Source organism: Podarcis cretensis (assembly GCF_951804945.1).
Source record: "Podarcis cretensis genome assembly, chromosome: 2".
Taxonomy (NCBI): domain Eukaryota; kingdom Metazoa; phylum Chordata; class Lepidosauria; order Squamata; family Lacertidae; genus Podarcis; species Podarcis cretensis.
This window is the reverse complement of record NC_137171.1, coordinates 72,161,537-72,175,611: the sequence shown is the minus strand read 5'-3', so window position 1 is coordinate 72,175,611 and position 14,075 is coordinate 72,161,537. Positions and strand designations below refer to the sequence as shown.

Below are 14,075 nucleotides of genomic sequence, written 5' to 3'. Positions count from 1 at the left end.
GTCCACATTAGTTCTTACTTCCTTTACTGATGAGAATATGAGCAGGGCATCTCCAATGGATTAAAAAGTTTGTGTGAGACAGCATTATTAGCAGAGGGGTTAGAGATATACAAAGCTGATTATATATTTCCAGACCACTAATATTATAGAAGTTTGTTTCAGTAAGTTATTTTGACCATCTTTCCATCCTCCCCTAGCCTTTATCCTTTCTTGCCTCTTGTAGATTCTTCCACAGATCACAGCAGTGCCTGGGCTGAGAGTCTTGCCTAAGTTACGTTCCTGCAGTCTAGCCTGTACACTGGGTGGTCACATGGTTGCTGCTTGTAAACATGATGCAGTGCACATGAAAACATGGCGTGACAGAAGCCTAGGATGTATGGCCATGTGGTGAATTTTTACCCATCTTCCTAGTTCCCTAGATTTCTAGGCGGCTGTCAGAGGTATGTTTAGATGCTATATTTGCCATGGGGGTTGCTATCGTCTTGCAGAACTACAACCATTTCTGAACCAATTGTTCAATACAACTCACCATGTGATTTCCCCCAATCCTGCCAGAGGTGCCATTTGCAGGCTGCGAAACTCACTACCTGATGGTTACAACTCAGGTAGCAGAATACACCACATGATAAGGCTGTGGGTTGGGAAACTCACCCTGGGGATGCAGATTTCCATGGTGAATATATATCTCACCCTGGTTTGACACACTGGACTCCTGTACACATATGCCACACAGTAAAAGCCAGAGCACACATTGCAGTCACCCTGCACGTGCAGCCAACAAGGCTTCCCTATTGCACAGCTTCCTTGCCTGTTCCCACATCAATTGAGTCTCAACACCACCAGCACATGCGTGCCAGCTTGAGAAGACTAAATTGATGGTGCAGATCCGCACCCACAATAAATGTTGTTGTTCTTGTTGTTTTAAACCAGGAAGGGATGACTCTGACTATGTGGGGAGGCTGCTTTCGGTGGCATCTCTATCTACTTTCCGCGTACTTCGCCCCCCCCCCCCGTTTCAACAGGCCATTGGCAGACTTTTACAGCAGCCCCCAGTTCCAGGCTGCCCGAATTGGCAGCCGCTCCGGCGCACACTGCCACGAGTTCCTCTCAATTCTCGTGCAGAGAACGCGGAACGCGCGTCTTGACGCACAAGCCTCCGGCCCTGCTTCGGCTCCTTCCGTTCCCGCCAAACCCGCGCGCGCGGTCCCGCAGCAGCCGCTTCGTCCCCACTGCGCGCTCAGCCCGCTCCTTCGCAAGCTGCCTTCTCGCGCCCAGTCCGGGGCAGAGGCGCGCGCCGCCCTCCCCCTCCCTCAGCCTCCGTCTCCACGCCGCTCGGAGTTGCGCCCCAGCGCCTCTTCCCTCTCTCCACCCCAGCCCCACACTGCTGCGCGTCCGGGGCCGCCCCTCCTCCTGCTCCTCCTCCCTCGGCTCGCTGACGACAAGCCCGCCCGAATTCCCCTCCTCCTCCCCGCCCGAGCCGAGCTGGGGCTGAGCGGAACGGACCCGCCCCCCGGATCCCCGCCCTCTTCCCCCTCCGCCCCAGCCAGAGGCTGCTCAGAGCCCGCCGCGCCGGCACCCGGAGGGCAACGGAGGAAGCCAGCGAGCAGCACCGCCCTGCCCGACGACGCCTATCCGCCCGCGCGGGGCAGCGACCCCCGGCCCCACCCCCTCGCTTGCCAGCTCCCCTCCGCTCCAAGCCGAGCCGAGGCAGCCCGGGCTCCGCTCGCGTTTGCTCGCTCCACCCGACAGTCTCTCCGCGGCCGGCACGAGCCCAGCGGCGCCATGGGCTGCACCGTGAGCGCCGAGGACAAAGCGGCCGCCGAGCGCTCCAAGATGATCGACAAGAACCTCCGCGAGGACGGCGAGAAAGCGGCGCGGGAGGTGAAGCTGCTCCTCCTCGGTGAGAGCCGCGCCGTCGTGTCCCTCCCTCCCTCCCTCCCCCTGCTTCTCGTGCCCCGGGGATGCGGGGCCCCCTCCCCCCCATGCGCCGCCTTGCCCCGACGAGGCGCCTTCTGCAGCCCAGCCTTCGAAGGCTTACTCGGAAGGAAGCCTCTCGGAGTTCGACGGCGCTTACTCCCAAGTAAACGGGCGGAGCGCCACCGCTTTAGAAGAAGCGCCCACCCATCTAGGTCCGCCGACTCTCCCCCCGCTCTGTCTCCCCCCCCCCCGCGTGCATTGCGCCCCCTGCCTTTTCCCTTGGACTTGAGGGACTTTCCAGGACCCTCCTCTCCGAATTTCGCCGTGGCTTCTCAACCCGCCGCCCCCTTTCTATCTATCTCTGCGGGCGCCGCCCCACCCCTGGCCCTGCCCGAGCCCCGCTCCTTTTCGCCGAACTCCGAAGCCACTCGTCCTGCTCCTGAGCTCCTTCAGCGGCAAATGGGGATCGGCAGCGCTCTCCTCGGGACCCCCCCTTCTTTTCCTAAAGCCATGTAACGTGGCTCAGTGGAACATACAGTTTCCTCACCCTCTAGGAACTGTAAGGGCTGTGCCATCGAATCAGCACTGCAATTCCTGTAAAATACGCTGTCACTAAGATTTCCTCTTCTCTCCCCCCCCCTTCCTATCCTACTTGCTTTTCCAAATTTAGCATAGGAGTCCTCAGTTGCTTATTTCTTCACAGTAGCTGGCCTTTCTGATTATCTCCCCAAAGTCCACATGCTGTGATGCCCCTGCGTTTTCACGTCCTCACAATGGTTGTCTTGATACTCTGTCGGTGGCCGACCCCCACTTTCTGCTCCCTGCCAGCCCTGGTGGTGTTAGGAAAGAATAATCTAAACTGCAAATAAGTAGAGAATGCTTACAGAGAGAGCAGGCAGTTGTCCCAGTAGGAAATGGAAGGGTGGTCTCTGTTCATTTTTAGATGGTGAATCTCCCTTGTCATTCTGCTCTGTAAAAAAAATTAAAGATGTGTTTCTGCCTCTTCAGTGGTTAAGATGGTTTGAACATTTCTCTATGTCTTTAGTTTCCTTCAGTGCCTAGGGCCACTTCGTCTATGAGACTTGCTCTTGTACGCTTTTTCTTCTTTTTTTCTTTTTTGGGGAGTTCATCACTGCAAGCTTGGAGAAATAAAACCAAAGTAAAAGATTCATATGTGGACTCTTAGCGTGCTTCTGGGTGATTCTTCACATGAACAATATTTTGTGCATAATATTTTCATATGCTATACAACTTCTAAACTTTAGGAGCTCTCTGGACTCGTTTACTGTATTTTCATGCATGAAAGTAGCTGTGGGTTATCTGTATGTTTAGGTTTGAGCAGTTAGCCTGGAAACACAAAAGGAGTGATTGGTTGAACTTACTTTGTCATATGGATCAATGTCTTCAATGTCATTTTATTTTCTGCTGCAATCTTACTACGGGGAATCATTTGAAAAAGGAGGGAGTAGTGTACATGACATGAACTGACATGTTGAGTGTTTTCATTTTCTAGTTCTCACACCAGTCCAAGCGATGTGTATTGCTGTTTCTAAAACACTTTTCTGTTCTGTTCAATGATGTCTGTGGTTTTTAGCAACGTTTCAGTCCAGAATGAAAAGTTCTTTTCTCCTGGAAACTTCAGACAGGATTTTGTAAAGCAACTAATTAATCTTCTGGCACCACAGCTCTTTGTCTCCTGACTTTCGAGAGTAAAAGCAGATTTTGAGTCTCCTAAACAACTTTCCATTGTCTCCTTTGTGTAATATTTCCAAAGAGTGTGAACTGTAGACCACTCCTATACATGTTAACCCAGGGGTAAATTCTGCCTAAGTCAGTGGGATGTACTTCCAGGCAAGTGTTGCAGCCCTAAGATGCAATCTTATACACACTTAGCTGGGAGTAAGCCCCATTGAACTTACTAAGCTTACTTCCGAGTAGAGGTGTAGCTGTCTGTGGACAAACTTGACTGGGCTTAACCGTCCAGGGGTCCTTTACCTTTTACCTTAGAGGTGTATTTGACTGCATTGTTAGTTCTTAAACCCTCAAATTGTGTTCTATAGTGAGTTCCTGGCAGCTGGGACAGTCTGTTATGGTGGTTAACCCAAAAATACAGGAAGTAAAAGATTGCTGCTGGCAGCTTAACAGAAGTTGACTAAAATGAAAGCCATTTTTTTTCAGGAGGGTAAAATGGGGAACAAGACAAGAGAGTTATCACGAAACAATGAAAGGAAGACATCTCTTTCTGTTTAGGCAAACAGAAAGCAGCAGGAATAAGTTTAGTCCCTTTAGCATCTAGCAACACAGAGCTTGAAAAGCAAATCAGGCAACCCAATCTCAAGCCCATTTATTTGGCAGAGAGTCCATTTTATTTCAGTGGAACTTATTTCCAGGTAAGCACACATAGGACCACTGTCTATTTTAAATTATTATTTATTGTTGCATTTATATCAGGGGATCTCAAGGTAGCACACGTTGCTCTCCCCATCTCCATTTTAGCAGCACAACAATCCTGTAATGTAGGTGAGGCTGAAAGACAGCGACTGGCCTAAGGTCACCTATGAGCTTCATGGCTGAGACAGGATTTGAATCTTGGGTCTCAGTTCCTAGTTTAGCACTCTAATCACTGTACCATACTAGCTCCAAAGGTTCTTGCCCCTTTTGAAACTATGCATTAGTAATGCTCAATATGATTGCTTGATTAGTACCTGAGAGCTGCAGCAGTTTTTATCTCCCATTTTACAAATGGTGCTGAGGCCATTGGTTGATTATGGTTTGCTCAGGATTGCAGCTGCACTTAGAAATGACTGTGCTTGTTCTCCCCCGCCCCCCCGCTGTGAAACAGGACGTTCATTATGAGAGATGGTTGCTAATCTAGTATAAACTACTTCATTGTGCAAGTTGATGAACAAAATTGCCTCTGAATAGTATGATAAATCCCTGTGGCAGTGATCTAGATTGTAGGATTTCTTAATAGTTTTCAGGCTTAGAGTTTGTAATGAGGCTAATGTGGATAAACACCCAAAGCAGTTCCATTGAATTTTGTTGGCAGAATCTGTAGAATAGATTACGGGGTTTGGGTCTGTGAGCAGAGGGCAAGTCTGGTCTCCAATCTCTATTTAACCTTTGCATTTTCCTTTCTTTAAAACAAAGAAGGCAATAGCATGTAAATCTTGGCATTCCATGTCATGTATTTAAACAAAAAATGAAAAGGGAAAAAAAACCCCACCTTTTAGCAGTGAATTAGCTGTGCTACTTAGAAGATTTGGGGAAACCAAATATTATTTGTTGGTCTGTGTGTCACTTAAATATAGCATGTAGATCCACAAGAAACCTCTTTGGGTTTGTCCACACTAGAACAAAATTTGGATTTGCACATGCCTTTTCCCCATTAATGTAGGTGCATCCACATTAACTCCTCCTCATCCCAGTGTTGTCTCAGGTCTGTTCAACCTGGCAACCTGTTTGCAGATGATGCAGCCTTGACAGAGCACTCCAAGGAAGCTGTACGGAGACTCATCAGCTGTTTTGCCCAAGCTTGCATGGAGCTCGGCCTCACCATCAGCCAGATGAAGACCAACACCCTGGGTCAGGATGCCACCAGCACTCCACATACCAGCATTGGCGGCCACATGCTTGAGGTGGTTGACAGTTTTGTCCACGTGGACTCCATCGTAACTAGCAACCTTTCCATCAACACTGAGCTGGACAAACGTATTGTCAAGGCAGCTACAGTAGTGGCTTGCCTCTCCAAAAGGGTATGGGAGAATGTGATGTTAATGACCAATACCAAGATGAAGGTCTGCCAGGCTTGTTGTATGTGGAGCATACTGATTTTTTGGAAGTGAGCTGTGGGCAACTTGCACCCGCCAGGGATGATACCACAATATCCTTCATATCTGTTGTGTCAGGAAGATTTTGGGCATCACATGGCAGGACAGAGTCTCAAACAAAGATGTGCTCTTCCAAGCCCACATTCCTAGCATGTCTGCACTTCCGTCTCAGCGACATCTACACTGGCTTGGGTCATGTACACAGAATATAAGATGGCAGGATCCCCAAGAACATGCTGGCTTCAGGCACCAGGCCCTTTGGCAGAGCAACTATGCATTAAAAGATGTCTGCAAAGATGACATGAAGATTTGCAACATTAACCTTGCCGTATGGGAATCCCTTGCAGATGATTCTCCTCCTTCTTTGGAGGTCTTTAAGCAGAGGCTTGACAACCATATGTCAGGAGTGCTCTGATGGTGTTTCCTGCTTGACAGGGGGTTGGACTCGATGGCCCTTGTGGTCTCTTCCAACTCTATGATTCTATGATTCCAGTGACCAGAAGAGGAATGACCGCTGGGAGGAGTGCAGAGAGAAGAAACAGCAAAACCGAATACTTAAATCTGTCCCAGCTACAATAAAACATGTCTCTCCTGTATGATCTCTCAAACCACAGTAGTCACTGTAACTCTCCAATGGTTTGACTTTACCCCCGATAATGTACTCTTCGACTGTCTCTCCAGACAGATAAATGCCAAAATTTCCAATTCTTGGAAAGTTCAAAACAGCCAGGATTGTAAAATCCCACTTTGGAGGAGGAGGAAGGTCTGGAACAACACTGGGATGAGGAGGGTGTCATGTGGATTCCCATACATTAATGGAGATAAAGGCAGGTGACAACCCACATTTTGCTTTGGTAGGGACAAAGGCAGTAATTTATTCACTTGCAAGGGTTAAATATTGTTGTCCTCAAAGACTGTTTTGTCACCTTATCTTTGGATTGCCACATTTTGTCATTTAGATAACAGGCATGTAATTTTACACAAGTCCCACTGAGTTGCATGAATCTTACCCCCCAAATAAGTGGGAATAGAATTGGAGTCCATATGTTCAATTTAATGGTTCAACTTAACCATTAGACTGAAGCTCATATAACAGTACTTTTTGAAAAGTGCATAGCACTTCAAAAAAGTTGATGGGCATTGTTCTCTCATTAGAAAAGTAAAATGGTGTTGAATCCCTGATTTATTAATAGCCTATTTTTATGCTAAGGCATAACTGGGTAATTGTTGAGATTAACTTGAAATGGTTGTGGGGGGGGGCGGCAGGGGGAGAGGCTGTAATTCACGGAGAACAGTGGCAAATGATTCAGTCATGCAAGACTCCTTGCTGCCTGGATACTAATTGCACACATAATGTTAAAACAAAAACCCTGGGATTGCTTGTTAATTTCAAGTCATTACAAGAAAGCGCAGGAAATATGGCAAGTAAATTTTTTAAAATAGACTTTTAAAACAGCAGCAACAGGGAAGCTGCTAAAGCCTTTGTCATGACTGGAGTGGTGCTCCATAGTCTGTTTATCAGAACGTCCTTGTTAGGAGGCTGGCTTTCTCTGCTAAAAATGATAATTCTGCTCAACTTTCAAAGCAGCTTTCCAACCAGAACAAAACCATCCAATGAAACCAGAAGCAAATACTAACAGTGACTTCTCCAATCTGGGCATTTGGACCACAGCACTGAAGCTTATGAGAGTTGTCCTAAACATCTGGAGGGCACCAGGTTGGGGGTCTAACCTTTCACTGTTTACAGCAGCACACTGCACAGCAAATGGCCAGAGCCCAAAGACTACTGTAGCTCATCAAAGCAGGAGCTTGGTGGACTTCTTTAGGAAACAGGTTCCACAAGAGGAGGGTGGGCTTGTTGGTAAGATAGCAGCAGCCTGCAATCATAATACAGTGGTACCTCGGGTTACATACGCTTCAGGTTACATACACTTCAGGTTATAGACTCCACTAACCCAGAAATAGTACCTAGGGTTAAGAACTTTGCTTCAGGATGAGAACAAAAATCATGGTCCTGTGGTGAGGCAGCAGCGGGAGGCCCCATTAGCTAAAGTGGTGCTTCAGGTTAAGAACAGTTTCAGGTTAAGAACGGACCTCCGGAACGAATTAAGTACTTTACCCGAGGTACCACTGTACATACATAATGGAAGGTTTGTATCAGGTATGCCTGAAGAAGTAGACATAACCTATGGCTATTATTATTTTTAACAAAAGCTAGTGGGAGTGGGTAGTGGAACTACTCTAGCTCAGAGTTTCCCAAACTTGGGTCTCTAGCTGTTTCTGGTCTACAGTTCCCATCATCCCTGACCATTGGTCCTGCTAGCTAGCAATGATGGGGGTTGTAGTCAAACAACATCTGGAGACCCAAGTTTGGAAAACTCTGCTCTAGTGGAAGATGAGCATCAGCCAGTGATCAGCATTATCAAATGTGAGCCTTCAAACAAAATATTGAAGTTTCTTAGGGTGGAGGGAAGTTTTGCTTTTTATATATACAAAGCAATCGGGTTTCTGGGCAGAGGACGGCAGTCGCTTGCTCAGCACAAGTATTATTTTTCCCTGTCAATGCACCTTGACTGCTTTCAGGAAAGTAGCTGAAGTATTCAGATACTTGACTACAGCTTTAGTTCCTTATTATCATGCTGGGAACTTTTTTTGTGGTGTTGCTTCAGAGGTGTTCTCAGCATATCCTCTTTCATATTAAAACTTTCCGATTTCTGCTCCTCATGCATATTCAGCAGTCTTTTAAAAGGCTCTTATTGTCTTGATTTTTGCTGTTCTCAGACACGTAGGGGCCCTTGTGCTGCTAAGTAACCAATGTGTGATTTAAACCTCCCATTTCAGGACACTTTCTGCTCATCTGGTTTTAAACTATTTTTTAGAACAACAACAACGCTTCCATTTTTTACTTTGCATTATGTAGAATTCAGGCTTGTTCGTTATTAAACATATATGAAATTTATTAGTTTTGTAATAATCAGTTCCAGCAGGGCCATATGTTAATATCCCCAAACTATTGCAGCTCAATAAATCAAACATTGTCTATTCAAATGGCCCGCCTCCAGAATCTGGGGGAATATTGAAATTACCCATTTTTTTAAAAAAGGAACACAATGTACAGTAGAATGCTTCCGTTATAAATTACCCCCCTCAATAATGCTGTGTTGGTGTGAAACTTTCCAGCTGTGTTCTGATAGCCTTAAGAAGATGTGTAGAACTGCTGAAGGATGTAATCTTTAAAGCACTTACTTCAAAGTAGTCACCTTGACTTCAGTGCAGTGACTCGTAATAAGTGGGTTGAGAATTGTGACCTTACAAGATAAAAATAACCAATGTCAAGGGTTGTGGTTTTTTTTGTTTTTTTGCCACATCAGAAATTCCTCTCCTGTCTTTCCCCCTCTGTTATTTATAATGTATGTTTGAAACAAAGAAAAGTGTCTATGAATGTCCTGGACCATGAAGCCTGTAGAAGGTTTTTTGCAAACAGCATTTCATAGTAGAAATTTCCTTTACTTACTTGCTTCTTTCCCCTTGTGGCTTTTGTGTCTGAGTTCTTTTAATTTGGCTTGCCTCTTGAGGGTGAGTAAACAGCTTTTAAAAAATAATTGGCTTAGCCATTTCTGATGTGCTTGGTATGCTTCTATCTCTTGAGGACTCAAGATTTTTATATTGAAAAGAAAAATCTTGAATTTCGCTTAGCAGCCAAAAGAAAAACTACTGATGAGATGGGGAAGGCAAATGCACCGAGTATTCATTTTACTTAAGATTTTCTTTCCAGATTCATGGAAATCATTTTTCTGGCAACAAACAATGTAGAATCATTTCGGCCAAATTAATTTCTTGGATTGTAATTGAAGTAGTCTTGTGATGGTAGAGGATTTGGCAACTTGTTAGATTTATATGTTCTTTTGCAATGCAAAGTGAGCAGCTCTCCAGATTTCGTTTCTCTCTCTCTCTCTCTCTCTCTGTATATATATTTATTTCCTGAAACCATCACCCAAAAGATATAGATCAGGCATAGGCAAACTCGGCCCTCCAGATGTTTTGGGACTACAGTTCCCATCATCCCTGACCACTGGTCCTGTTAGCTAGGGATGATGGGAGTTGTAGTCCCAAAACATCTGTAGGGCCGAGTTTGCCTATGCCTGATATAGATATTATTGAAATGGGCTTTAAGGAGCAAAGTATTGAACAAAACTGGTGTTGGAATTGTAAGTACATGAATGTCCCACTACAGGAATGCTTGTCATCCAAAATCTCAGTTATGTGAACATAAACAATTATACCCAAATCTCACTACGCAAATGGCTGATTCAGATATCCAAACAGCCATAGTTTGTCCACATCTTTACTTGTTTGTGTTTTGTTGGTCAGCTGCAACCATTTTGGACAGAAACCATGGAGTGAGGGAGAAAAAATTGGACAAATTGGAACAGGAGAGATCAAGCAAAGCAGTTTTTCCTTTGTCTTTTGCTGGTTGACTGCAGCAGTTTCAGGCAGAAACAATGGAAGGAAGGGTGGAGAGTGGGAGGGAAGAAAGGAGTGAGATGGGAGAAATCATGGATTAGAAGTTTCCCCATAGGAAGTAATGGAAATCGTCAGCTCGTTATGAGAACACTTGCCTAGCATTGTGTTCAAAAAGCAGGACCTGTATGTACAGAGGCTAGGCTCCTGTGTACCACAAGGATGAACCACAGCAAGCTTCAGGGACATGTATTCTGCCTCCCTTCTGTGATTGTGAGACTGGAATCTTCCATTTTCATTTTAGGTTTGCCACGGTTTAGTGTTACATCTGAGCCCTAAACTGGTTGATTTTATTTTTATTTTTGAAACAAAGCAGTTTCATAAACTATGGTTTCAGTTTGGGTTTTTCCTCTAGCTAAGGCATTCTGCTTAGGTTCATTTAATCTAAAACAGAAAAACTTCCAAATTTCTCATGGCCACAACAGATCAGGGGTGGAGATTTGAGTATAAACATAGCCACACACTCTGTCACACATACATTTCATATAAATAGGTGCTGCCAGTCTCTGCTTTGTTGGTGTTCCTGGAACATCAAACCACAACTTGAGTTTTTATGACAGGGTCTGTAATAATTTAGTGTGCATGATTTTAAGTGGTTGATGCGGTATTGACACGATCAAGTTCAATGATATATTAATAGTTTTCCCCAAAAGGAATATTATTGTTAAGACTTGTCAGTTATTGATTTATGCACTTTCTTAGTTATGCAAGGTTTTTTTAGAAACTAGGTCTGTAGCATTTTATTGTCAGTTGAAACATTTCAATTGACGAAAAAGGTGTCTTGTTTAATTGGACACTGACTTTAAAATGTGTTAAATTATTTTTTAATATTCATGAAAACTGTAGATGTGTTGAAGGGGAATACCTCTTCTAAGACGATTCTTGCTTCATTATCTAAAACCAAAGATGCTAATTCTAATGCTTTTTCATTATAAGTATTGTCCCCCCCCCCATTATGGAGATCTATCAAGTAAAACTCCTATGACTAAATTTTTAAGGTTTAGTAAAACATGATTCTCACTAGCTATGCAAATATTAATGAGACGGTTATTGCATTTAGTCTGCTTCCAGATATATACATAATTCTTAGTTGCCACTAAAATAGGATATTAGTAAGCACCATGGACCTTTCTTATAAAGACCCAATCTTTTAGGCTACAACCCTATACACACTTCCTTGGGAGAAAGTCCCATTGAGCTTAGCAGAACGTTATTCTGAATAGGCATACATAGGAGCGCAAACTGCTAAGAACACAAGAGCAGCCCTGCTATATCAGATCAGTGGCATATCTGGTCTAGCATCGTCTTCTCACAGTGGCCAGCTAGATGACTGTGGGAAACCTGCAGCAGGACCTGAGAACAAGAGCTCTCTCCTCTCCCCATGGACTCAGGCAACTGGTATTGAGGATCCTGCATCCAACCATGGAGGTCAGAGCATAGCCATTAGGGTTAATAGCTGTTGAGAGCCTTACACTCCATGAATTTGTCTAATCCTCTTTTAAAGCCATCCAAGTTGTGGGCCATTGCTGCTTTCTGTGGCAGCAAGTCCCATAGTTTGTAATCTGCATACATAGCGATCAGACATTCTTAGAAGCTATACAGTGGTACCTTGGGTTACATATGCTTCAGGTTACAGACTCCTCTAACCCAGAAATAGTACCTTGGGTTAAGAACTTTTCTTCAGGCTGAGAACAGAAATTGTGCTCTGGTGGTGTGGCAGCAGCAGGAGGCCCCATTAGCTAAAGTGGTGCTAACAGTTTCAGGTTAAGAACATACCTCCAGAATGAATTAAGTACTTAACCCGAGGTACCACTGTATAGCTATTTTTCTACTGCCTCAGATCTGTTGCAAATAATAGAGCATGTAATTATCTATGTGATCCTCCAACTTCCTCGAGCACTTACAGGCTTTGTGCATTGGTTTACTAGAAAGGTTTTCCTGTTGACCATGGTATCCGTCTAAGCAATCTCTCTCCCTGCCCCATTTCTGAAAGTTTTGTTTTAGAAGATAAATTCTTTTTCGGAGTGTGGGGGGGGGGTATGGGACCTTTCCTCGTGTGAAGCAAATACATGTTGACTGCAGCACAGCTATCTTGAGCAGCTGCTTATTGCTTGGTGGAGTCTGTTCCAAAGAAAATAATCAAGAATGTGTTCAGTTAATGCTTTTTGTTTTTATCCGAGGGGAGTATCATTGGTTATGAAGCTGTTTTAGTCATAGGAGAGGGAAGCACAGTCTTGCTCTTGTTTGGCCCCCTCCTAAAACTGCCTTTGTTTCAAGACGTCTGAGAGTGTGGTGGTTGAAGTCGCCTTTTCCTCTGCTAGGTAGGGGTGTCTTTAGAGGCTAAAACTAGGAGCTTGTAGCTTGCTCAGGCTTCAGGTCCTTGGGTTATAAATTCTTTTTCAGATTCTGGTTTCTTGTAATTAATACATTCAGCAGAGCTGCAGATTGTTGTAATAATCAACTTATTCTGAAATAGGCACCTAGTGTATTTCTACAGACAACCCCTCTTTATCTTTTTGTAAGCTGCTTGTTAGAAGAATAATTCAATACCATTCTGTTCTGCTTTGGAGGCTTGAGCTCATGTCTGTCTACTGCACCAAAACTCACTTGAGTTGGAGGCTATCCTAATTTCCTAAACTATGGGAAATGCAGGGATAATACATGTTTTCTGCACAGTTTGAGGAGGGTTAATTTTCTCTTTTGGCCCTATGGGCCAAACATACACAAACTGGCAAACTAAGTAATACAAAGCTGGTTTTAAGGCTGGTTTACAAAGCAGAGGAGGAATTCACTATTAAAAAATCTATTCCAGTAGTTGTGGTCCCATCATAGCCATTGAGGAGAGTCTAAGGAATGAAGAGATCAGTGTTGAAATTCTTTTCTGCCTTAGAACTCTATTGTTGTTTTCCCTCCAAATCTGATATCTGGGAACACAACAAACCATTTGACCTGTGCATTTGGTTTTGCTGAGTCCAGATGTTGCAACTGTCAGATCAAATTAGGCTTCAAAGTGAGGTTTTAGAAAACTGAAGTGTTTTTATAACCTTAAACCAATAAAAATGTTCCCATTAAAAACATGAAATGTTTCTTTTGAAATTGCTGTTGAACCTGCTGTTCTACATTTGGATGTGGAAAAATAGGAAAGGGGGGGATACATACATACACCCCCCAAAAAAAACTGCTACTAAAGTAAACTTTTAGAATTCCATTTCCCTAGGATTTATGAAACAAACTTAGAGAGCAAAATGGAGACACATATGGGCAATTTTTCTCTGCACCCATGTTGTAAATAGGTAGCTAAGGCTGCTTCCTGATAGCAGCTGCTCCCTGCAACCAGAGCACAAACACAGGAAACACAACCAGAAGTAATTCAAAGAACTTCTTGCTAGCTAGGGGTTTGATGCAGCAGTCGCCATGACAAGTGCTGATAGTTAATGTGAGTCTTTTGCTTCTAGTCCATCTGGACCAGGAGTAATAAAAATGGCATAATCCTTACCTAATATCTTGGTCATGTTGAATTAGTCACTCACAAACTGCTCTGTTGAAAGCATCTTAAGAGCAAATAATCTTGGTGCTCTTGGTTCTATTAAGCAAAGACCTAAACAAAGTGGCTTCTGGGGCATATAATATGGTGTTGCCCACCAGATCACTTGGAAGCCTAGGAATTGGTTTCATGGAATGTTTAATGGGTTTTCAAAATTCCCATTCAGATCAGGTTTGTGAGATTGATAGGCTTTTTTGTTTTTGTTTACCTTGTTTTATTTTATACTTCTCTTGGATGGTTAAGAATATACCAGGCTAAATTAC

The 14,075-nt window shown here is 44.1% G+C and overlaps 1 protein-coding gene across 1 annotated transcript in view; it reads left to right on the top strand.

Annotated features, from left to right (window-relative positions):
- Positions 1–1,543: 1,543 nt before the first annotated feature.
- The window catches only part of GNAI2 (G protein subunit alpha i2), a 124,646-nt gene continuing 112,114 nt past the window's right edge, over positions 1,544–14,075 (top strand). The window contains exon 1 of the mRNA XM_079964428.1: positions 1,544–1,900. Within this exon, the coding sequence (XP_079820554.1) occupies positions 1,783–1,900 (118 nt within the window). The 5' untranslated portion in view covers positions 1,544–1,782. The remainder of the gene's footprint in view (positions 1,901–14,075) is intronic.